The sequence below is a fragment of the Misgurnus anguillicaudatus genome, chromosome 15 (genome assembly GCF_027580225.2).
Source record: "Misgurnus anguillicaudatus chromosome 15, ASM2758022v2, whole genome shotgun sequence".
NCBI classification, from domain to species: Eukaryota; Metazoa; Chordata; class Actinopteri; order Cypriniformes; family Cobitidae; genus Misgurnus; species Misgurnus anguillicaudatus.
The window spans coordinates 19,111,354-19,134,771 of NC_073351.2; the positions used below are offsets into that span (position 1 = coordinate 19,111,354).

General features: G+C 37.5%; 1 protein-coding gene across 2 annotated transcripts in view; it reads right to left on the reverse strand.

Moving 5' to 3' along the window:
• Positions 1 to 23,418, reverse strand: part of tp53i11b (tumor protein p53 inducible protein 11b) — a 58,156-nt gene that overhangs the window by 11,697 nt on the left and 23,041 nt on the right. The window contains exons 2-3 of one of the 2 annotated variants that reach the window (XM_073853541.1): positions 12,495 to 12,633; positions 11,699 to 11,857 (exon numbers count right to left, since the gene is read on the reverse strand). In XM_073853541.1, coding sequence (XP_073709642.1) covers positions 11,699 to 11,833 — 135 coding nt within the window. In that variant the 5' untranslated portion in view covers positions 11,834 to 11,857; positions 12,495 to 12,633. The remainder of the gene's footprint in view (positions 1 to 11,698; positions 11,858 to 12,494; positions 12,634 to 23,418) is intronic. The other variant, XM_073853540.1, reaches the window with a different exon arrangement.

A 23,418-nucleotide genomic window follows, 5' to 3' on the forward strand; every position in this document is an offset into this window, starting at 1 on the left:
GTAGCATCATGCTTTTCTGCACATGGGACAGGGCGACTGCACTGTATTAAGGAGAGGATGACCGGGGCCATGTATTGCGAGATTTGGGGAACAACCTCCTTACCTCAGTTAGAGCATTGAAGATGAGTCAAGGCTGGTGCTGCGTCCGAAATCGCCTCCTACCATACTATACAGTATGCAAAAAGCACTACTTTGCCTACCATATAGTATGGAAGTAGGCGTTTTGGACGCAGCGTGGGTCTTCCAACATGACAATGACCCGAAGCACACAGCCAGGATAACCAAGGAGTGGCTCTGTAAGACGCATATCAAGGTTCTGCCGTGGCCTAGCCAGTCTCCAGACCTAAACCCAATAGAGAATGTTTGGAGGGAGCTCAAACTCTGAGTTTCTCAGCGAATGGGCAGAAACCTGACTGATCTAGAGAAGATATATGTGAAGGAGTGGGCCAAAATCCTTTCTGCAGTGTGTGCACACCTGGTGAAAAACTACAGGAAACGTTTGACCTCTGTAATTGCAAACAAAAGCTACTGTACCAAATATTAACATTGACTTTCTCAGGTGTTCAAGTACTTATATGCAGGTGCATCATACAAATAAATAGTTAAAAAATCATACATTGTGATTTCTGGATTTTTTTTAGATTATGTCTGTCACAGTGGACATGCACCTATGATGACACTTTCAGACCCCTCCATGATTTCTAAGTGATGGAACTTACAAAATTTTTATATATATATATATATATATATATTATACACAGTACACAAACATATATGATGTAATCAAAACTTTTATTCTGCAAACGATTAATCGCGATTAATCATTATGCAGCCCTACTGTGTGAGTACAGTTTTTCATGAAACAATAATTATAAGGATTGATTTTCACATTTAAATGATGTCTGCATGTGTTCTGAACGTTCCGATGCATGCTGGGATTAGAATTAGTAGATTAGCACTTGGGTGAAATTGCACAATCGATCGCTCTTCTGCAAACCTGTTCGAGGAAGAGCTTTTTCATTTAAGTCACATTGATTGATGACATCATGAAGCTCTTCAAGCAGTGACAGATATCAGGTGCTACTGTATAGCTTAGTGGTAGAGCATCGCATTAGTAGCACAAAAGGTCATGAGTTTGAATCCAGGGAACACACATACTGATTAAAAAGAAAAGAATATACTGCAAAGTCACTTTGTATAAAAGCGTCTACCAAATGCGTAAATGGATATGGGCAGGATTATGTGTCGTTTATTTTATTGGCTGCTCACTTAATGCCAAAATACTACTTATTGTGATGGACTAGCTCAATATAAAGACAGTAGTGTACTGTACCAGGCGATAAGTAAATTCATCTACATTATGTGTCTTTCTTTAAGACCGCAGGATACAAACGTGAGCGCTCAGTGGGTGAACAGAAAAATGAGCGACACAATGGAAGCGAGAGCTGGGAAATTTGCTTGGAGGGTTAAAGAAAGAACACACTATGAGGGTCCCTGTAGATCGCGGCACAGTGGATACAGCACGTACTCACATGCTAATGAGTCAAAAATTAAATTTAGAAACTGTCAGGATACAAAAATGCTTGGTAAAAACCAAACTCATGACACAGTATACACGCAGATCCTAACTTCCACCATGACCAATAAACAGCTTTTATATAGTAAACAAAAATAAGAGGGTTGTTTTTTGTTGTGTAATGCCTGATACAGTACTGCTGCCTTGAGCTGTCACCAAGCACACAGAAAATTACGAACAACAAAACCCTGATGCCAAAAGATGCCAAACCCTGAGAGACTGTTTTTTACGTTAAGGAAATGACACAAAATACAAAGATGTCACGGTGGGAAGACACACACAAAGAATAATTTTATGGTTGGGAGAGCGATGAGTGGTGAAGGTGGAGAAAATAGCATTTCTGAGGGAGACAAAAAGACTGTCAAAAATAGCAAGATGGGTACACAATGACACACAATAAAGCTTAAGCTTCTCTCTGTGAGGTGACAGTGCTGCCCAATGAGGCAGAGGACTCTGAGAGTTTTAGGATTTTGAACATTTTTAAAAAAGATCATAGACCCACATGAAGAAGAAATATTAAAGATACTGCATAATTTCTAGGACACCAATCAAATTTGAAATCATGTCATTCTTTAGCTTTAACTCTATTAAAGGTGCAATGTGTAACTTTTAGATGGATCTCTTAAAAGAGATGGAATATAATATAGGCTACATAACTATATTATCAGTGGTGTATCACATGGAAGTTACCATTTTGCACTATAGAACGCATTTCGTCCATACGCTGTCTCAGACGACGACATAGTTAGTCCTAAGTTAGCAAACGTAGCTTTTCATTGCATTTCGAAATTGAGGTCAGTTGCATTCTCACCGCAAGATGCCGCTAAAAACACACTTCTTCACTTCAATCATGCTTGGAAAACATGGATCATCGGTCAAAGCTATGTTAAAGGAATATTCCATTTTCTTAAAATAAAAATCCAGATAATTTACTCACCACCATGTTATCCAAAATGTTGATGTCTTTCTTTGTTCAGTCGAGAAGAGGTTGTGTTTTTTGGGGAAAACATCGCAGGATTTTTCTCATTTTAATGGACTTTAATAGACACCAGCAGTTAACGCTTAACTCAACACTTAACAGTTTTCTTCAACGGAGCTTCAAAGGAACACAAACAATCCCAAACAGGGCACAAGGGTCCTATCTAGCGAAAAGATTGTCACCTTTGACAAAAAAAACAAAAAATATGCTCTTTTAAACCACAACTTTTCGTCCAGGTCCGGTCCAGCGCGACCTAACGTAAATGCGTAGTGACGTAGAGAGGTCACGTGTCACATATATAAAATGCACATTTGCAGACCATTGTAAACAATAAACTGACACAAATACATTAATCAGTATCAGTTGACATACAACAACGTAGGAACGGTCCTCTTTCAACACACTTGTAAACACTGGGGCGGAGTTTCGCGTTCGTCCTCTGTGACCTCTTTACGTCATGACGTATTGCGTGGGGTCACGCTGGCGCATCACGACCGGATCTAGACGAGAAGTTGCTGTTTAAAATGCACACTTGTCATTTTTCCTGTCAAAAATGACAATCACCTCGCCAGAAAAGATCCCCATGCCTCGGTTGGGATCGTTTATAGTACTTTGAAACTCCGTTGAAAAAAACTTTTAAGTGTTGAGTTAAGTATTAAACGTTGGCCTCCACTAAAGTCCATCAAAATGAGAAAAATCCTGCAATGCTCCCCTCAAAAAACATAACTTCCTCTCGACCGAACAAAGAAAGACATCAACACCCCGGACGACATGGTGGTGAGTAAATTAAATTAAAATATTGAATATTCCTTTAAGAATGCATTATATTACTATTCGGAACCATTTCGGACCCCAAAAAGAATTCAGACAGGATAGTCTGTATGCATTTTATTATTTATTAAAATGCATGGTTTAAAATTGCCTTTAAAATAGGTCAATCCTACAGGTTAATAAAAATGGTAAGGTTAATTTAAAACTATTTGCAAGCTAGAAAATCCTTTTATTTTTATTTTTATAAATGCTTACATGATGTTAAGGGTCGTTCACATCATGGATAACGATAATTTTAGTTTTTAAAACCGTTTTTATTAAATTTGTATTATATTAAAGAGATAACAGAGTTAAAACCACAACTATAACAATAAAGACACAAGGAACAATATCGTTGGGATCACTTTGAGCAATTTTTATCTAAGTAATGAACAATAAACCATTAACAGTCAATCAAATCTATTGGAATTTAAATTGCTTGCATATTTAAAATGACAGACGACACTGCGGAGATGCTCTTTGCTGAGGTCCATAACATAAAATTATCTTGGGTATCCAGTGCTGTTGCAGTGAAATTGACTATGTAATGTTTTATTTTACTACATTGACTATGCCAATAGATTATAGATTACACAAGTGCACTATTTAGATACGCAAAACACAGTGTGCTGAGGATATCTGCTGGTTATAGCAGCTTTTAAATGCAACAAGAACAGAATTCTCAAACAATTGCATAATTTTTAATCAAAGGATATTTAAAATATTATTAATGCCATTTAAGGTAAATTATTTGCGCCAGTACTGCTGGATGCAAGCGAATTAAAGTTATCGTTATCTTCTGGTGGTGTGGATGCTTTTATTGCTATTTTTATAGTTAACGTTATGGTTATCGTTAAAGTGTGAACGGCCCTTTACGCTGAGCTCATGTACACTCACCTAAAGGATTATTTGGAACACCTGTTTAATTTCTCATTAATGAAAATATCTAATCAACCAATCACATGGCAGTTGCTTCAATGCATTTAGGGGTGTGGTCCTGGTCAAGACAATCTCCTGAACTCCAAACTGAATGTCAGAATGGGAAAGAAAGGTGATTTAAGCACTTTTGTGCATGGCATGGTTGTTGATGCCAGACGGTCTGGTCTGAGTATTTCACAATCTGCTCAGTTACTGGGATTTTCACACACAACCATTTCTAGGGTTTACAAAGAATGGGGTGAAAAGGGAAAAACATCCAGTATGTGGCAGTCCTGTGGGCGAAAATGCCTTGTTGATGCTAGATGTCAGAGGAGAATGGGCTGACTGATTCAAGCTGATAGAAGAGCAACTTTGACTGAAATAACCACTCGTTACAACCGAGGTATGCAGCAAAGCATTTATAAAGCCACAACACATACAACCTTGAGGCGCATGGGCTACAACAGCAGAAGACCTCACCGGGTACCACTCCTCTCCACTACAAATAGGAAAAAGGGGCTACAATTTGCACGAGCTCACCAAAATTGGACAGTTGAAGACTGGAAAAATGTTGCCTGGTCTGATGAGTCTCAATTTCTGTTGAGACATTCAGAGTAGAGTCAGAATTTGGCGTAAACAGAATGAGAACATGGATCCATCATGCCTTGTTTACACTGTGCAGGCTGGTGGTGATGGTGTAATGATGTGGGGGATGTTTTTTTGACACACTTTAGGCCCTTTAGTGCCAATTAGGCATCGTTTAAATGCCACGGCCTACCTGAGCATTGTTTCTAACCATGTCCATCCCTTTATGATCACCATGTACACATCCTCTGATGGCTACTTCCAGCAGGATAATGCACCATGTCACAAAGCTCGAATCATTTCAAATTGGTTTCTTGAACATGACAATGAGTTCACTGTACTAAAATGGCCCCCACAGTCATCAGATCTCAACCCAATAGAGCATCTTTGGGATGTGGTGGAACGGGAGCTTCGTGCCCTGGATGTGCATCCCACAAATCTCCATCCACTGCAAGATGCTATCCTATTAATATGGGCCAACATTTCTAAAGAATGCTTTCAGCATGTTGTTGAATTAATGCCACGTAGAATTAAGGCAGTTCTGAAGGCGAAAGGGGGTCAAACACAGTATTAGTATGGTGTTCCTAATAATCCTTTTGGTGAGTGTAATATGATACTTTAATTTACTGACTACTTTTAAAACAGAACAAAATTATTAATAAAAGCCAACTGCAGGTCAGAGCCTGAACTCGGGTGATAAAAGTCAGGCAGAGCAGAGAAAGATAATTTATAAGAGCTATTACCAAAGCCCAGTTTGATGTAAAGAAGATGATATGTAAACAAAAACTGTGCTTTTGAGAATATCTTACATTGAAATGATGAAATGAAATGGAAAGATCAACCGGGTAATGACCCCACCTTTTCATCTTATCCTCCATCTCTTTATACCACTGCCAAATAATTGCGGATGCAAATTACAACCAAGTCCCCTTGAGTCATGTTCACTAATGTAGATAACAGACATACAAGTAAAAAGTACAGACTAGATTCAAAGTGTTTTCAAGATGGTTTCAATAACTAGTTCAATTCAGAAATTAAACCCAAAAATGAGGATCATACATTTAGCTCCTTTAGCTAAAATTACACAAAGAAAAGTTTCAGATTGGTTACGGATAAAGGATAGTTCACAAAAGTTTTAATTTTAGTTTCTTTAAACCCATACAATCTTCCCTCTCGAAAACCAAAATTTCAAAGCTGAGGTGGAAGATACAGTATATTAAAAATTTTAATATAAAAAATAACAGTATAAAAATGTCACTTTTGTAAAAACAATTCTGTGTTTGTGTCATTTTTGTTACTACCATCTTTAAATATTTAACAATATTTTTTATTTTGGCCCAATAATGTTATTTTAATGCTTTGCCTAAAGCACCATAACCTTTTAAGTGCCACACTCAGATTTCTTATTAATATCTCTGTATGCAATTTTTGATGCGTCATATAGCTCTGGGAAATAAATGACATTCAAATCAATCACTCCGCTATGAGCTCAGTAAAATGTCCTGTATGATTGGTTAATAATCTGTTTAATGATTGGTTAAAGTCTACACGGCTGCCCCTGCCACTCACAAAGAGATAAAAATAAATTTTTTTAGTGGCACTGTGCCCGTGAAAGCGGCTGGAATTTAAATGCGCAAGCACCACGTGTGACCGCCTCCGCGCCGCCTGTGAAACCACCGTGTTTTGTCGCTTTCCGCATGTCTCCTATTGCAGATGAACTAGACACTCACGACTGCCACGTCCCGTGTGAAAGGCCCATAATTTTATGAATAAAATATGCAGCATTTACATTCTTTAAACTTGTCCTATCTCATTTCATAATTACAAATAACAGTTATGCGGGTAATAATACTGTATGCATGCGATCTGACATTTGCATCTGTGTGAACAAGCGGGTTTGTCCTCTGGCTGCTGTGACATTACTGAATCATGCATCTGTGTAATCATTCTGGCATTCATGTTTTTCACAGGAACAGACCCTTCTCCAGGAAGCAGACCTGAATCATAAGCATGAGACACATTTAGCAAGAATCATAATTCAGAAATATGCGACACAGGCCAGTGAACAGAAGCAGAGGAAGGCCAAGAACAGGAAGAAATAAACAATGCTGTTTTGGAGAGAATGATCCGGCCTGCGTGACCACACATCCCTTCATCCTATATCCAGGACTGGCATATGCGTAATAGCAATAAAGCTTGCAAAGCAGGAAAGCGAAATATTGGACAAAACCCTTAACCTGTCACGGTAATGTTGTGACTCATCCTGTCTGAGTTGCTAAAGAAACCCCTGAAAATGAATATTCATGTACTTCAATGTTTTTGTATTCAGGCTTGCATGTGAGGTCAAAACTTGTATGCTGTTCATTTTTTTGTGAAACACTTGGCACCAGAAACCTTAAAAGAACCATTTCATTTTTATAGTCTTTAAAACTGTTTGTGCAAAAGAAATTTACTGCTGATGTTTTAAGGTTCTTTATGGAACCGTCCAACAAAGAACTTTTTGGAATGTTTATTTAAACATTGTTTTTCTAAGGGCGTTTTCACATCTGTAATTCGGTTCATTTGGTCCGGACCAAAAGCAAAAAATTATACATTGTAACTTTTTTAGCAGATTTGGTTCCATTTCACACCACACTGATTGCTCTGATCCGCACCAATTGAAACAAACCAAAATTCTGTCATGTGATAAGATCAACATCACTCATTGGCCACATGTATTTAAATGTATTTCCTAAACGGCTTCACGATTGATCAGAATCAACGTGCGGTAAATTCCAACGGAACCCCCGGAAGTAAACAAAAGAAGGATAATACAGCAGACACCATGGACAGACGGCTGCGCACTGTAATTATGTATCCGTGGTTGTTATACATAGTTTGTATACAGCACTCTAGACAAACTGTACATTTTCAGAATGAATCGCGGATGCGGCTTGAAAACAACGGTTTAATGCACTACAAACGCCGAAGACAAAAAATTTCCGAGGCTCCGCCCGCACCTCCTCGCAACTCCAGGTATGTCCGCGATTTTTCATGGTGCTAATATTGCTAATAGAAACGGTCAACAAACACTTCCTCATCCGATAATGCACTGCGCAGTTGACTACGGCAGCTGGTTTAGTCCAAAATGCGCAGTACTTTTGCAGTTAGGTCGGTTCGATCTCGGATCGTGTTCTCACCACAAACGAACCGCTCTAGAGTTCGATTGAAAGCGTGCACTTGTTTGGTCCGCTCCAGAGTTCGATTGCTGCATTCTCACCTGCCCAAATGAACTGCACCAACTGAGCAATCGAACTCTGGTACAATTCAATCAAACTAAACAAGGCAGGTGTGAAAACCCCCTCACTTTGTCTTCTATAGAAAAATAACATCATACAAGTTTGGAACACCATGAGGGTAAGTAGGTCTATTTTTATAAAGAAATTTGCATAAATTGCTCTTATAAATCATGAAGCTCCATCAGTCAGCCAATTCACTGTGCTTATTTAGTGTAATTTGACAGAAATAAAACTGCTGAATAAAAGAATAATAGTGAATAGTGATTGCTACATAAACACTGTAAACAGTACTGTGCAGAAGACTTAGGGGCCAGTCACACCAAAAGCGCTTTACACGCTTGCAAACGCAAGGCGCGACGCACTGCCTTTTTTAAAAAAAGAGCAGTGCGGCGCGGCTTTTCATATTGCTAAGCAACCACCGAGTCAGCTGTCTTGTCAATCAAATATTGAAGTGTGAGCGCTCTTTTGCTGTTAACTGTCATATTAGCAGAAAGTTTAAAAAGAGAACGTTTGCTCTGACCTTGTTTGAGGGTGAGAGGTGCACAAACACGCAGGAGAGAGTGAGCGAGTGGAGTCCGGTTCTTCAAAGCAACTGTAAACTTCCCTCACCACAACGTAAGGCCCGCCTCTCCCCTCATTCGATTGGACAATGGAAGACGCGAATGACGTCAGGCGCTTCTCCGTTCTCAGCGCTCCTTCAAAAACGCGTGCGCGGCAGGCGGCAGAAAACCGCGCCCTGCCAATAGAATATCATTTAAAAAAGGCGCCTGCAACTGCCATAAACGCTTTTGGTGTGACTGGCCCCTTAGGCCACCATGCAAGAATTAGATTAGTTGTTTTTGCATAATCGTATACAAAATAAAAGTTATTTTTGCATAATATATGTGTGTACTGTGTGTAATTTTTGGGTATATTTAACCACACACACATACATATATATATATTCATGTCATAAAAATTATTTATATATTATATATAAAAATATAAATAAATAAATATACACATGTAAATGTTTCTTAAATACATACATGAATGTACTAATATACATAATAATTACACACAGCACACACTCAAATATTATGCCAAAAATCACTTTTCTTTTCTATGCGATTAATCGTGATTAATCTTTTCCCAGCCCTAGTATATTGTATTAAATACTGCATAAAAATGTAAACCGATGTGTCAAGTTTTTAGGGTAAACTCCCCTTCCACTTGAGCAATAGAGGAAACTGTAGGATCTCTTTTTACTTCATTCTGCTCAAAAATTTTCAAAATGTGTTTAGTGCCAAGACAGGCCACACTAAACACTGACAATGCCCAAAGAAGGCATTTAGTCCTGAAAATTATTATTTTTTTATTTTTGTTAATTATTTTATATTTCCTGTATTTTCTGTTTGTATCTTAATAAAATAGATTGAAAAATAAATATGGATGAACATTAAAAGTCTGGTGGTGTTGGCCTAAGACTTTTGCACAGTACTGTATATTTACAGCTTTTAAGATAGGAAAAAGAGGAAGTCTATGTCAAGGCCTCTAACATAGCTCTGTGTAACCCTAACATCTCCATCACAAATCAAGTCCCTTCAGTTACTAAACAGGAAACTCAAAACTTTTGGACACAACAACAGCCGTTTCACCAAGACACACTTGCTTTCCTGTGGGTGTGCAGCTGAAGAGTGAAAAGTGACATTAAAGGGATACTTCACCGATTTAGCATTCAGCTTTGTATCTGTAGAAACCCGGCAGTATTACTGAATGACCATGTTTCCCTCCCTCATTTCCCTCTGAGAGGAGAGATATCTGCATTTTGGTTCTGCAAAAAAGTCCTCCAATGATGTAATATGACGATTTTTGCATCATCGGAGGACTTTTTTGCAGAACCAAAATGCAGATATCTCTCCTCTCAGGGGGAAATGATGGAGGGAAACATGGTCATTCAGTAATACTGCCGGGTTTCTACAGATACAAAGCTGAATGCTAAATCGGTGAAGTATCCCTTTAAGTGCTTTCCTCATTTATTTCTGCTTGCATAAGACTCTGTCTTTGTCTCTAACAACCCAGAGCAGCAATTTTTAGTCACTTGTGGCAAGAACAAACAGCCTCAGATAAGCACAAATACATGTTTCACATATTTGATTTAATGCACTGTAAATATTAGAAACAAGAGAGACAAAAAAGCCTCTAAGGCATTGAAAGAAAAGACAGAAAACAGCATGAGGAGCTCAGACGCAGAGCCGCTAAACACAACATCCGTCCTAAATGAGATTATGATATTAACCAAATACTTTCTACATGTATTATGCGTTCATCAAAAGGCCTCAGGCCTTTTAGAAATGCCAGTTTGTTGGCAAAATCTGATAAAAATGCTAATTTACAAGAAAACATGTCAGACACACCAAGTAGGTTTTGCATCTGAGCTTTTCATATAGCAAGTAAACCTTATAAAACAGTGTTGCAAAAAATGTCATACAGGTGCAACATCAGTGGCGGCTCGTGACTGCTTTTCCGAGGATGCGCTAATTCAAAATAAGTGTTCGGATTGTCACGTGTGTGGTTCCCTTTTCCAAAATACGTGTCATGCATGTGGAGAGATCCTGCGTGCGCCACGTGTTCTGCCAAAACAAGTGCCCGCTGGAGACGAGTCAAAACCGTTTATGATAAAAGAGACACTCACGTCTCCCAAATACACGCAAGACACTCCCTTAACTGTAAACTCTGATTACGCATGAGATTGTGCGAGTATTTGGCACACGCGAGCGTCTCCTTTCAAGTTCAAGGCATCAGGCACCTACTTTGGCATGACACGCGACGCACACACAATCCCCCAAAGCGCAGAACACACACTTTGAAATGACAAACCACACACATGACAAGCTACATACATGTTGTGACGAACTTCGCATCATGCGCTTCAAAAAAAAGAAGATCTCTAACATCTCTAACTCAAAATTTTTTATTATCTCAGCCTTTTGCTCAAAATGTTTTTTTAAAAAGAAACCTACCCATATTTGAGAGGTAATAAAATGAGAACAAATTAATTTAGGATGAAACTTTTTTATTTGAAAGCAAATGGGCTGTTTTTATATTTGATATATTGTATGTTTCTATATTTAATGAAAAAAAATTCTGGAATGCATTATACCAGTGGGTCCCAAACTTTTTCAGCGTGCGGCCCCCCTTGTGTACGATGCATTCCTTCGCGGCCCCCCAAAGAAAAAGCTAAAGCTCAACATTTTAGTAATAAAAACATTAAATTATACAAAAAGTAAAGCTTTTGGTTATTAGCCTTAGTTTTTAGGTTTAATTACACGGAATTTATGATAAATTAATGTATTTTATATATGTCATAAAACTGGGGCCCCCCTGGCACCATCTCACGGCCCCCAGTTTGAAAACCACTGCATTATACTTTTGTAACTTTTTCCTCTGGCGGGGAAAGAGTTAACTCAAAATGACAACATGCATGAACTGCATGCGAATGCTGGCTAATGTGTGTAAATTACTATGCAAGTCAAAGAGAACTTTGAATTTACAATAAAGCACAACATAAAAACTGATCTTTGATCTGTGCACCTCTCCATCATCGTCCTCTCCACCAACGCCCAGGATCTTGCGTGTCTTGAGGCGACTTATAAGATCAGTCTGACTGTGTTTCTTCATCAGAGGTGGATGAGGTTTAGCAGCCATTCCAACTATCTAGAAAAGACAGGACTTTTGCCACTAGTAATGAGCATGTTGGTCATTTTGTTGTACATAGTGGATAAATAAGACATACAATATGAATATGCAAAAGTAAATTTTAAAATAGGCTCTATAACTAAAATATCAGGAGCACACAAAAGATAATATGGTTTTGTATGAGGTTTTGTGATTATGTAAAGACTCCCTGGTTAGCTCTTGTTAAAAAAGATTACCATGATTAGGCACCATTATTTTCATCACAGGTGGCTCTCTCAGCACTACAACACATTACTGCACCTTTGATGTTACATACTAGTTGTAATGCACTGATGTCTCTTTTGCCATGCATTGCATGGTGTTGTCATACTTGAGAGCTTTATATCTTGCAAATATGAGCTTATTTTTATATTTGTTATATAATTCCTCTCTCATTCCATCTTAAAAAGGGACCCTTCTAAAGAGGCTGGGTGATAATAAACCCTTGCTGGCTTTAAATCGTCGTCTTACTTGAAAGAGAACATTTTAATATTAGTCCCAGACAAGGCCAAGGACAGTATCTTCTGTCATGCCCTGCTTGGTCTGCATGAACATGAGACCCCAGTCTAATGAAAGTCCCAGTTACCTCTGAATACAAAAGGACATAGTTATTGTCTTACAGTGCATGTACCTGCTTTGATGTGCCAGACAGCAGAAGTACAAACAGCAGGTGCTCCCTCAGCAGAGGGAGAGAGGAGTTTGGTGTCAACAATCAATGAGGAAGAGGATGACGAGCGTCTGACGGTACAGCACGCCTTATTGTGGAGGAGCTGAAAGGGCAAAAACAGGTATGTGACTACAGTAGGCATTAATGTATTCAAAAGCAAAGATATAAAAAGTAACCACGTTATGAATAATGTCATTAGATGGTTAGATTTTTAAAAATGAAAGTTAAGGAAATTCGATTATGAATAAATGCATGAAATAATGAATAAATTCACAGACTTCATTTGGTGCCAGCTCATCTCATCATTAAAAAAATGATGAAATGGATCTACCAAAACCAAGAGATTAAACTTTATCTTTAGTACTTTTTAAGATTTTTTCGGGATTCGCTTCGCTCTGATCTGCTGCTACAAGTGAGCAGTTCTGTATTATACACTTATGTTCCCAAAGCAACACCAGCTTAATGATGGGCTCTTCATATCTGAATCACAGATTTACATACCAAGAAAGAGCAAGAAAATGATCACATGTGGTGACTTAACACTCAGAAAGCTTGTGACATCAAGTGTCACACAATTGAACTGGCGCCAATACTGGTAAACAATACGGGCTCACAACATACAGTCCATAGTCTGGGTGTGACTTTATCATTACATGTAAGTGGGAGGCAAAGGTCATCCTTTATTCAACATACTTTAAAATCACATAAAACCATCAAATCATCACCTTTCAATAGTGAGGTTTCAATTCGTTTTTGACATGAGACTGCTGCTGGTGTGATGCTGATGCAGTTGCCTAGCAACCCCACAGATTGCGCATTTGGTACCCTATCTCATTACTGAAAGCATATATTCTGTGATGAGGCTCTGTACAATTGACGGCTCACCTCATTGTTACCCTTCTGGTGGTCAAATCACATCTTTGATGCAAGTTAAAGATTTTGCAATCATGCCTCCCGAGCAGCCAGCTTTTTATGCAACTGCTCCTCTCCATGTGATGGCATTTTAAATGTGGTAATACAGAATTTTGGGGATCATGTTGTACGAAATAAATAAGCAAAGCATGAATACGACATCATTTTTTTATTATACAAATCTCAGCAGAGAGCAGACACCACAGCGTTACAAGCCTGCGCTTCCACGAAGACATCTAAAGACTTCAGATTTTAGCCTGAGGTGGTGTATCGAGGAGGAATTTTTAAAACAGCAAGACGTTATGCAGTAAAACCAGACCTGAATGCGCTTATGTGAAGGAATCATAGAAAGAAGCTAAAGGACCACAAACATTCCTATAAAAAAGTACAGTGGGGTAGGGATGTCAACCATGCACAAGCTCCTAATGCATTTTTAATGTGGCAAAATCAGAAATGATTCTGTAGTGGTAGCGTGTTTTTCATTAAATAATCTGTATTGCACATTTTCTCATTATAAATTAATGACAAATTGTATTAGAACTGTCAGTACGCCATTATTATCAGCATTAATAGGTGCACTGATGTTACATACAGTATAATTGCTTGCATGAGTCACACGGTCTTGCAATAACAGTACTGGCAATCATGTGTATAATGAATAAGTCTATTAAAATAAAAATTGTGCCTTCCTGCACACAGACAGACATGTAAACATCTTGGGTGGGAATCACAAAGCTGACATAATCATTTGGCTGGCGATTTATTGTCATAGAAATTATTTGGATTAACTTAATTGTCTATTTGGTACATATTGACAATGACTTGTCTAATAATACTTTAAATATTAGGTCTAACATATTTAGAAATAATGATATTAGACATTTTTATAGAGGAATCAATCCAAATGCCAAGTCAATATTCATTACACTGCATATACATTTTGCATTTGGCAGACAATTTTATCCAAAGAAAATTAAAGTGCATTCAATATTTTAAAAAATTTGTTTGGTTTGTGTGTTCCCTGAGAATCAAACCCAAGACACTTTGTGCTGCCAATGCCAACCAGTTGAGCTAAAATAACAGAATTAAACAGATTAAAGTGTTTACCTGTTGGAGAGCTTTCAAATGTCAACACAAGCTATTCTGTCTTTGGATTTGCATTGAATCATAATCCTTCTTAAGAGAATTCATTAAAACTTATCTGACTTTATAAGCACATAAACACACTAATGTTGAAGCTCAGTGGTCTGAAAAAAATACCAATGACATCATCGCCTTACCAAAGTGTGATCTAAATGTGTTTTGTATTTCTAAATGTGACAGATAAAACTGAAACAAAGCACAGAGTTTTTTTGCCCTAAAAGCATATGCCATGCTCGTGCCACTGATGTGTTCGGGTGATTCTCACGAAACCATTGAAACACCACGGCACTAATGATTTTAGCTTTAAAATGTGTAATATAGTAACATTAAAAAGCATCAGAATTAACACAATACTGTGTTCTACCTTGCACAATGTGTAATTTCAACATAAGAATTTATAATTGTAAATTTTATCTAATTTTCTGCTGAAATTCTCATTACCGCAATGTGTCCGGCTGTGTTTGAACATGCGTTATGTTGTAATTTAATCAAATTAACACAAAAAATTAAGAAAAAAAATAAATGGATGTTTTGCTAGACTACTTTAGATGACAGAAAAAATATTTACTGAATATTCATGTATAATAATAATGAAGAAAAATTAGGAAAATGATGTGTCCATGCCTGATGTTCTCATCCTCCGCAACACTTTTTGATAACAGTTTAAGCACACATACAGAATTTAATAAAGTTTGATTTTGAGTGACCAAGCACATGGACCAGTTACTTCAAGATGGCTACCAGGTAAGATCATTTTTTACAGTTAATTTGAAATATTGTCTTGTCAGAATGCTTACACGACATTTTGATTATCATTACCGGAACAGATGCTTATTAAATGTTAATTTAATTAATAGAAGCATAAATCTTTGATTTTAAATGCATGTGCAGAATCTCCAAATTATGTTCTTTCAGGTTTGTCATGTCATTTTGAAAATATGTCAGTGTTGATGTTTTCTGACTGTTGCGGTAATGAGATTTTTTAAGACTAATTCTTTAAATTATGTTACAAAAAGTGTTAAATGATAAGTAAAGGTTTTTAAATTAATGTTCCCATTTACTCCAAACTTTGTTTTTCAATGTCTGGTGGGAAAAAAATAAATTTAAGCAATTTTTACATTTTCATGCTTGACATTTTTAAAACCAAGTTTTCGTGAGAATCACCCGTTCAGTCTTGCAAATGCATCTCTCTCATGGCTTGATGAGCTTGTCTTCTCCATTAACTTTTATGTTAAAATTACAAGCCGACTGAGGAGATCTAAATATTTCTAACTATTATCAGTCAGGATGTCAGTCATGACAAGAAGACTTATGGTAATGCCATCAAAGTTTACTCTTTGTATAAAACTTTTTTGTTACCTTTGTTATCATGCTAGTCTTGTTGTGCTTGACAGAAAAATGAGCAGATGATTTCACCCAAGACTGGTTCACACAAGCTGCTTGAAATAAGCTCTCTGCCAGACTGATCTCACATAAAGTCGTGTTATAGTCACCCAAAATTTGATCAATTTATTTGTGTCCATGGCATGAAATTTAGCTTTTTTACGTGCCTTGAGCATGAATGTCTTTTTCGTGACACTCTATTTTTTCTATAAATACTTTATCGTAAGCATTGCATTTATATATTGTTGTTTTATAGTTTTTTTTCTATTTTCTTACCATTGTCGCTTGGGGTTGGGGTTAGAATCACTTTCTGCTACATTTTTAGACATCCTAACCCAAACCCCAAATTTAACCCCAAATCCAGGTGAGAATAGTATTAAAAGTGGAAGAAAAACATGTAGAAACCAAAACATCCGAAACCAAATCTAACCCCAACCCCAAGTGACAATGATTTAAAAATACGGGGAAAAAAAGGACAAAACAATACATAAAATGACACGGACACGAGAAACTATTTATAGAAATTTGTGCCACGAATGTGTCACAAAAAAGACATTTGTGCTCAAGGCACATAAAAAAGCTGATTAATAAATTGATCAAATTTTGGATATAACACAACTTTCCATGAGATCATGTTGTCTCTGCTTATATTCCCAAGCAGTACATAAAGTTTACCTTTTTTAAAAACTGTACAGTCACTTACAAGAGCAGCCCATTTTTACTTCAGATCTGTGTGAGTAGCGCTCTTCTTTAAGACAGAAATAAAGCTTTGCCAGGTTGTAAGTGCAACCACGAGCAGCATGTGCTGTTGATCCAGATTTTTATAATTAAGAACATAAATCATTGTCGCCATTTAACACCGCAACACTATTGTCACTGGTTTCAACCATAACCATTCTTACAACAATACCAACAGGAAAAGGTGGACAGATCACTATCAAATTACATCCTATCTACTCTCAGCTACTGCTGCCATAATTTTACTCTCTCCTCTAAGCACTCTTAGAAAAAGACAAAAGAGTGGCAGGGCTAAAACTAAGGAACCGACCTCTTATTAAAGGGATAGTTCAGCCAAAGATGGAATTAAATTACCCAATGATTTACTCACCCTTAAGCCATCCTCAATGTATAGTGTCTTTTTCAAGCCAAACACAATCTGAACTGTATTAGAAAATAGAGTTATACTGTATTAGAAAATGTCCTGGCTGTTCCAAGCTTTATAATGGTAGTAAATGGCACATCTGATTGAAGCCCAAAAAAGAAGGCCCTCAGAAGACCTTTATTAACCCACTGGAGCCGTCTGGATTACTTCTGTGAAGGATGGATGAACTTTTTCAGCCTTTAAATCAGAAGCACCATTTTCTACCATTATAAAGCTTGGAACAGCCAGGACATTTTCTTATTTAATTCCGACTGTGTTCGTCTGAAAAGATAATCATATGCATCAAGGATGGCTTATTTTAAACCAAAAGACAGAAACTCAAGGATTCTACTGATGCTTATTATTATTATGTTTGCCCTGTTTTAAATGTACTAGGGGTGGCACGGTTCATAAAAAAAATCCGAACCGTTCGGTTCGCTTGTCTCGGTTCGGAGCGCGTGTGTGTCGTACGGTTCAACGGTTCATGGCATGCGCAATGTATGTAGCCTCGTGCCTTGTATGTGACCTCAGATAGCGTGTTCCCCTTTCGCGAACAGCGCGAAAGAAGAGGTGACTGGTGTGGAGAGTGAGTGCTGCCGGTCATGTTACGTGTATAAATGGCAAGAGGGAGAGAAAAAAAAGTCTGCCCGCAGCTGGAGGATGCGCCAGCGTCGTATAAGTTTGGTGTGTGGAAACATTTTTTATTTCATGTTACCTATGATGACAGCGGAAATAAAACAATAGATAAAACTGCAGTCTATGGGTTGAATGTGTTCGAACAGCCACACGCGACAGCCTTCTCTCCGACCATTTATCTAATCTGAGGTAATGAACACTCTTTTACGTATTTTCATATTCAGCGCTATTTTTAGCCTTTCGTTGATAAAATGAAAGCGGCTGATTTCCGCGTAGTTTCATTTTGCTAGCGTGTGAAAGTTGCGCGATCTTATTTCATAAACTGCCCCTTAAAGTAATCAGGACAGAAGTGGTCAAAAGTGGACAAAAGAGACGGATTTAAATATTACAGGTGTAAACGTTATGTTTCTCTCTCGTCCACATATACTCTGCATTATTTAAGCAGCCTCTCAGTGATAAATCTTAAAGCTACACTGAAGTTGGCATTTTGATAAATGCAAGTTATCTTTGTGTGCTAAAAATGCACACAAAGTTCATGTAGATGGCAATACACATTCTCTTTTTTGCCAAATAAATGAAAAGCATGTTGAAATCATCAATGTCTTCCCTCTCGGTGTGTCAAAATCTCGGCTGGCTTTCCTCAGGGATGTTCCCAATAATGTGCTTAAAGTCAAATTCAGTTTGTGCATGATTACATGATATAACTTTTTTTAATACTGTATCCTAAATTATGGATAATTAATACATTAATAAGATAATACATTTCTGGAGTGTTAAAAAAAATAACAACAAGAACCGTACTGAACCGAGAACCGTGACCATAGAACCGTGATACGAACCGAACCGAGGGTTTTGTGAACCGTGCCACCCCTAAAATGTACAGCACTTTAGTACAACTTTGTTGCTTTTAGTGTGCTTTAGAAATAAAAATTACTTGACTTGACCTGATTATCAGTTTTATAAACACAAAGGCAACGTGAAAAATGTGTTTCTCATCAAATAACAGTACAGGAAGTTGTAATGTAGTGAACTGGGTAGGGTTGCACCAGTCGTTCGTAAGTTCTTACTTAAACTGGGTCGTAAAGTCCTAACTAGAGGCTTAGTAAATTCTAGATTGTTTATAACTAACTCTTTTCTTAATTCGTTTGCACCATTTGTTCTTTAGGCAGACTGAGGTAGTAGGTCGTAAGCTCTGCGTAAAGTATTGCGTTGTCGCATAAAATGACGTCTATTTTTTTTTATCCAATCACAAGCCTTTTAATGGGTAAACAGGAAATAGTCTGAACAGTACGTATATTCAAACTCATTCTTGTCTCGCCTAAACTGAAAGTTAAAAGCAAACTTTATCTAACTCAAAACATTACACTTTTAAGTGAAAATATCTATCCCACACATGGAGGAGAAAATAAACAGGAAGAAATTTTAAATCTTATTTTAATTGATGGATACACAGAAAATTAAACAGCTCTTGAAAACTCGTTGACGAGCTTGCGGCTCTTCATAATTTATACGAGCTCATCGATGTAATATAATCCGTCTGACATCTTATTCCAAGCGTTATTCTTGGACAGGGGCTTCCGTAAATATTTAGCTACAACCTATTGTTACGTTTAAACTAAGTTTAATGGTGCAACGCAAAAACATTTAGTAGTACGTAAGTTGTAATTTAGTGCCCATTTACGTTGTAACTAGGCTATGTTGTAACTTACGCACAGCTGGTGCAACCGGCCCCAGGTGCTTCACAGAATTTGATGTTGTACCTGAAGAGCTCCTTGTATGGCTACTACTACACAACCTAAATGTCTAAGCGAAGCAAGAAACTTTCCATACATTGCTCTACTAAATTCTGTTAGGAGGGCCACTTGATAAAATGTAAATAAACTTGGTTAAACATGTGGATTGAAATAAATAAGCTGCTGATCTTGCAAAATGACATGAAACATGCAAAGGGTGTTTTTTTTTATCTGCAACTGAGCAAGTGACATAACACAGCACTGCCTTAAAGGGATAGTTCGGCCAAAAATGGTATTAAACCCATGATTTACTCACCCCCAAGCTGTCCGAGTTGCATGTCATCGTTTTTCAGACAAACACATTTTCGGATATTTTAAAAAATGTTTTAGATCTTTCAGTTAATTAAATGTGAAGTTACGGGGTCCACGACCTTCAAGTCCAAAAAAAGTGCGTCCATCCTTCACAAAATAAATTCAAACTGCTCCATGATGATAAACAAAGGTCTTCTGAGGGTAATACGCGCCGTGTTGTTGTAGAAATATCCATATTTAAAACTTTATAAACGAAAATAAATACCTTCCGGTAGCGCCGCCATCTTAGTCGCATCCGCATTCAAGATCAGAGCTTTACGCAACTTACGGAGGTTACACTGTTGCTGCTCTGTGCTCCCGCCCTCCACATTTTATAATGCGTCACTAAGAAAAGTGCGTACCCTACGCTAATACTCTCTCCTGAATACAGGAGAGTCTAAGATGGCGGCGCTACCGGTGAGTAAATCATGTGTTTAATATAATTTTGGGCCGAACTATCCCTTTAATAAATCGATCTAGACTGCAAGAGTAAGCAATGCTGGAATGACACTCACATGTTTGGCTTTCGCTTACATTAGCTTGATTATACTGTATGCATTACTTTATAGATTACAACGTACCTCTATCACATACAATACTATAGCTGATTCAGGAGTGAGGTCACTTTAGGTCACTTTTTATGATTGTCTCTCACATAGTACCTACCCAACTTTATAAGAGTTCCTCTTAACTTATTTCTTGATGTACTTGTCAATTCTGTAGGAAACTATCTTCCACAACCAATGAATATGAACAGATTACTTATAGTTGACCCTGTCATTACTGCACATTAAGAAAAATTATTTAAACGTAAAAAAATGACCTCCTATAGACCTGCGCAATTATGGCTAAAATACGTACTTTTATCTTATGGCAGAATGTTCCTGCAGCTCAATTATTAGAGCATTGCATTAGCAGTACAAAGGACCCACTCATCCAAGTCGCTCTGGATAAAAGCATCTGCCACATGCATAAATGTAATGACAGATATTTTAAAGAGGTTTCAGTAAAATGCACAAATGTAAATTAAATAGAGCAGCACACATTTGCTACGTGGACATCCTTATTTTTCGTTACAGTCCATCTACCTGCACGGCATACTGCAGGATGGGCCTGATGGGATTTTCTGTTTGATGAAGTTTCCTGCACTTCTGTCTAATTACACCATTTCATGGTCCATCACAAGAGCTTACTGTGATTGACAAGCCAAAAAAGTGGAACGTGCCTGTTGATGTACCCAGATGAGATGCTTGCTCCCTCGCTTTACCAAAGCACCACATCTATTTACATAGAAACACAACTGAGAGACTAACAAGAATACAAAATTCAATACTGGAAACCGAATGCATAATATGAATTTTCTATTCTTGTTCCAAACAGGTCAGGTACTTTATTATTTAGTGCCTGTTTTTAAATTAAAATGAAACTTTGTTGCATCCAGGTGTCCAGTGAATGCTTTTAATAGTCCTTTCTTTAAAAAAGGCTTTGTTTTTCAGTGATGCTGATTGGCCTGTTGAATGTTTCTTGCGTCCTGTTTTTGCCTGGTTTTAACACAACTGCTCAGTTGGGACAGATTGCCATTTACAGCTGCTATTACAATGCATCTCAAGTGACTCCATCTACTGCCACTTGTGACTGGATTTTATTTAGGGCAGGACTTTAATGTTGTGTCTTTATTTAATACATCAGTTTATTACTGTAGAGTCAGAAAGCCATTTTGCAAAATAAACCCCATTCATTTTGGACTTTCGATTATGGATCATTTTTGGAAATGCCAGTCTCAACTTTACATATTTCTTATTCATAAGAAACCAAAACAATTTAAAATAAATCAGCTCACAGGCTTATGCAAGACCTGTTGACTGGCTGTCAGAGCTGCTAGATTTTTTAGGATAATTTTTTTATTCTTTATTTTACCAGGAAAAATCATATTGAGACTATAGTCTCTTTTTCAAATGATCCATGAACTGACATTACATTTCCACTTTGGCTGATGAAAAATAAGGAAAGCTTTGGTTTAATCGACAGGCCAGCGAATGTAGTACGAACCAGGGTACGTCCAGCCACAATCTGCACCCAGATGTAATAAAGTGACAGGCAATCAGCTTGTGCCTTAAAATGTGCAGCTTCACGGGAGATTTTTCCGATCTTCGTAAACATTATTCAGGTTGCTGCCAGAATAACACTGTGACATTTGAAATATTATCAGATAATTGATATATTGCAGTCAGAACATGCAATACAGCATTCAATTCAAGACACAAACTATGCCTGTCGCTCCACAGACAATAACACTCTACTCCTAGAACGGGAGGTTGGACATGAGGATGCATAACATATTGGGGAAAAGCATGAGACTGCGCAAACACAAAAGAAATCAGTTTGAATGGGTACAGTTTTTTAAAGATATCTTTACCTTTGAATGAAAAACATCACAGTGCTAATACTACACTTAATAGCAGACAATCAAAATCTAACAAAAACTGTTTGGGAGTTTATTGTGTGAAGTTTTGTGACAGGATCTATATGTGGCTATAGTGGCAGAGGATTGACGGGGAATAAATTTAAAAGGTTATCTGAACGTTTTAGCACGCTAAAGCACAGCTCGGCATGCTAAAAGCCTCTCAGAAGTTACAGCAATTAAAAAATAAATCAAAAACTTTGTTACACAATTTCTTTACATACAGCCACAGAAAAAATTAAGATACCATTACAAGATGTTTTCAGTTTTTCTAAATTTACTAGGTGTGTTTAAGTAAAATTAAACAAACAACTATCCGTTGTAAGACTTCCGTTTCAATAGCCAGCCGGTAGAAAACAGTGTAGTGGGAGCACGCATAAAACATTATTTAAACAGTTAATATTTACTACACTTGCCATGTATGAACCAGTTCGAGGATGAAATTAAAGGCGCTCTAAGCGAATTGAAGCGTTTTAGACCATAAAACATTTTTTGTTACATACCGGAAACATCTCCTCACTATCTGCTTGCTGCCTGTCTGCTGATCAAACTTTAAAAAAACGCGATCTCTGTAGACAGCCCAGGCATCACAAACGGCAATATCAACAAGTGGCCAAACCTAGCATCACAAAACAAAACAAAGTATTCCAGCCAATAAACGACAAAAAGGATTTTGGGTTGTGGGTGGGCGCGTTTATGAAAGCACGGAAGGTAGGGGGAGGGGGAGGAGTTAGCTCCGCTCCGTCTGTTTGAAAACAGTTTTAAACGTCAACAATAACTAACGTCTCGCAGATTCGCTTAGAGAGCCTTTATGAAGTGGCTTGATATATAAAGATATATTCAATCATTTCGTGTTGTTGATCAGAGGTGATGGGTCTTCAATGCGCAAATATAAAAGCACAGAGACATACCAGTATCTTTACAATGGGAAAGTCAGTCGAGTGTTTGTACATGGAATTTACCAAGACTTAAATGGCAATTTTTAATGGACTTGTTTATGGCGACACGCAGAGCTTCTCACAGTCCGACACAGTCAGCAGTATCATTCAACACATTGTAAGTTATTTGAACAAACCATAATAAACATATTAAACTACTCCATGTATTGGTTATTGTTTTCGTTTTATG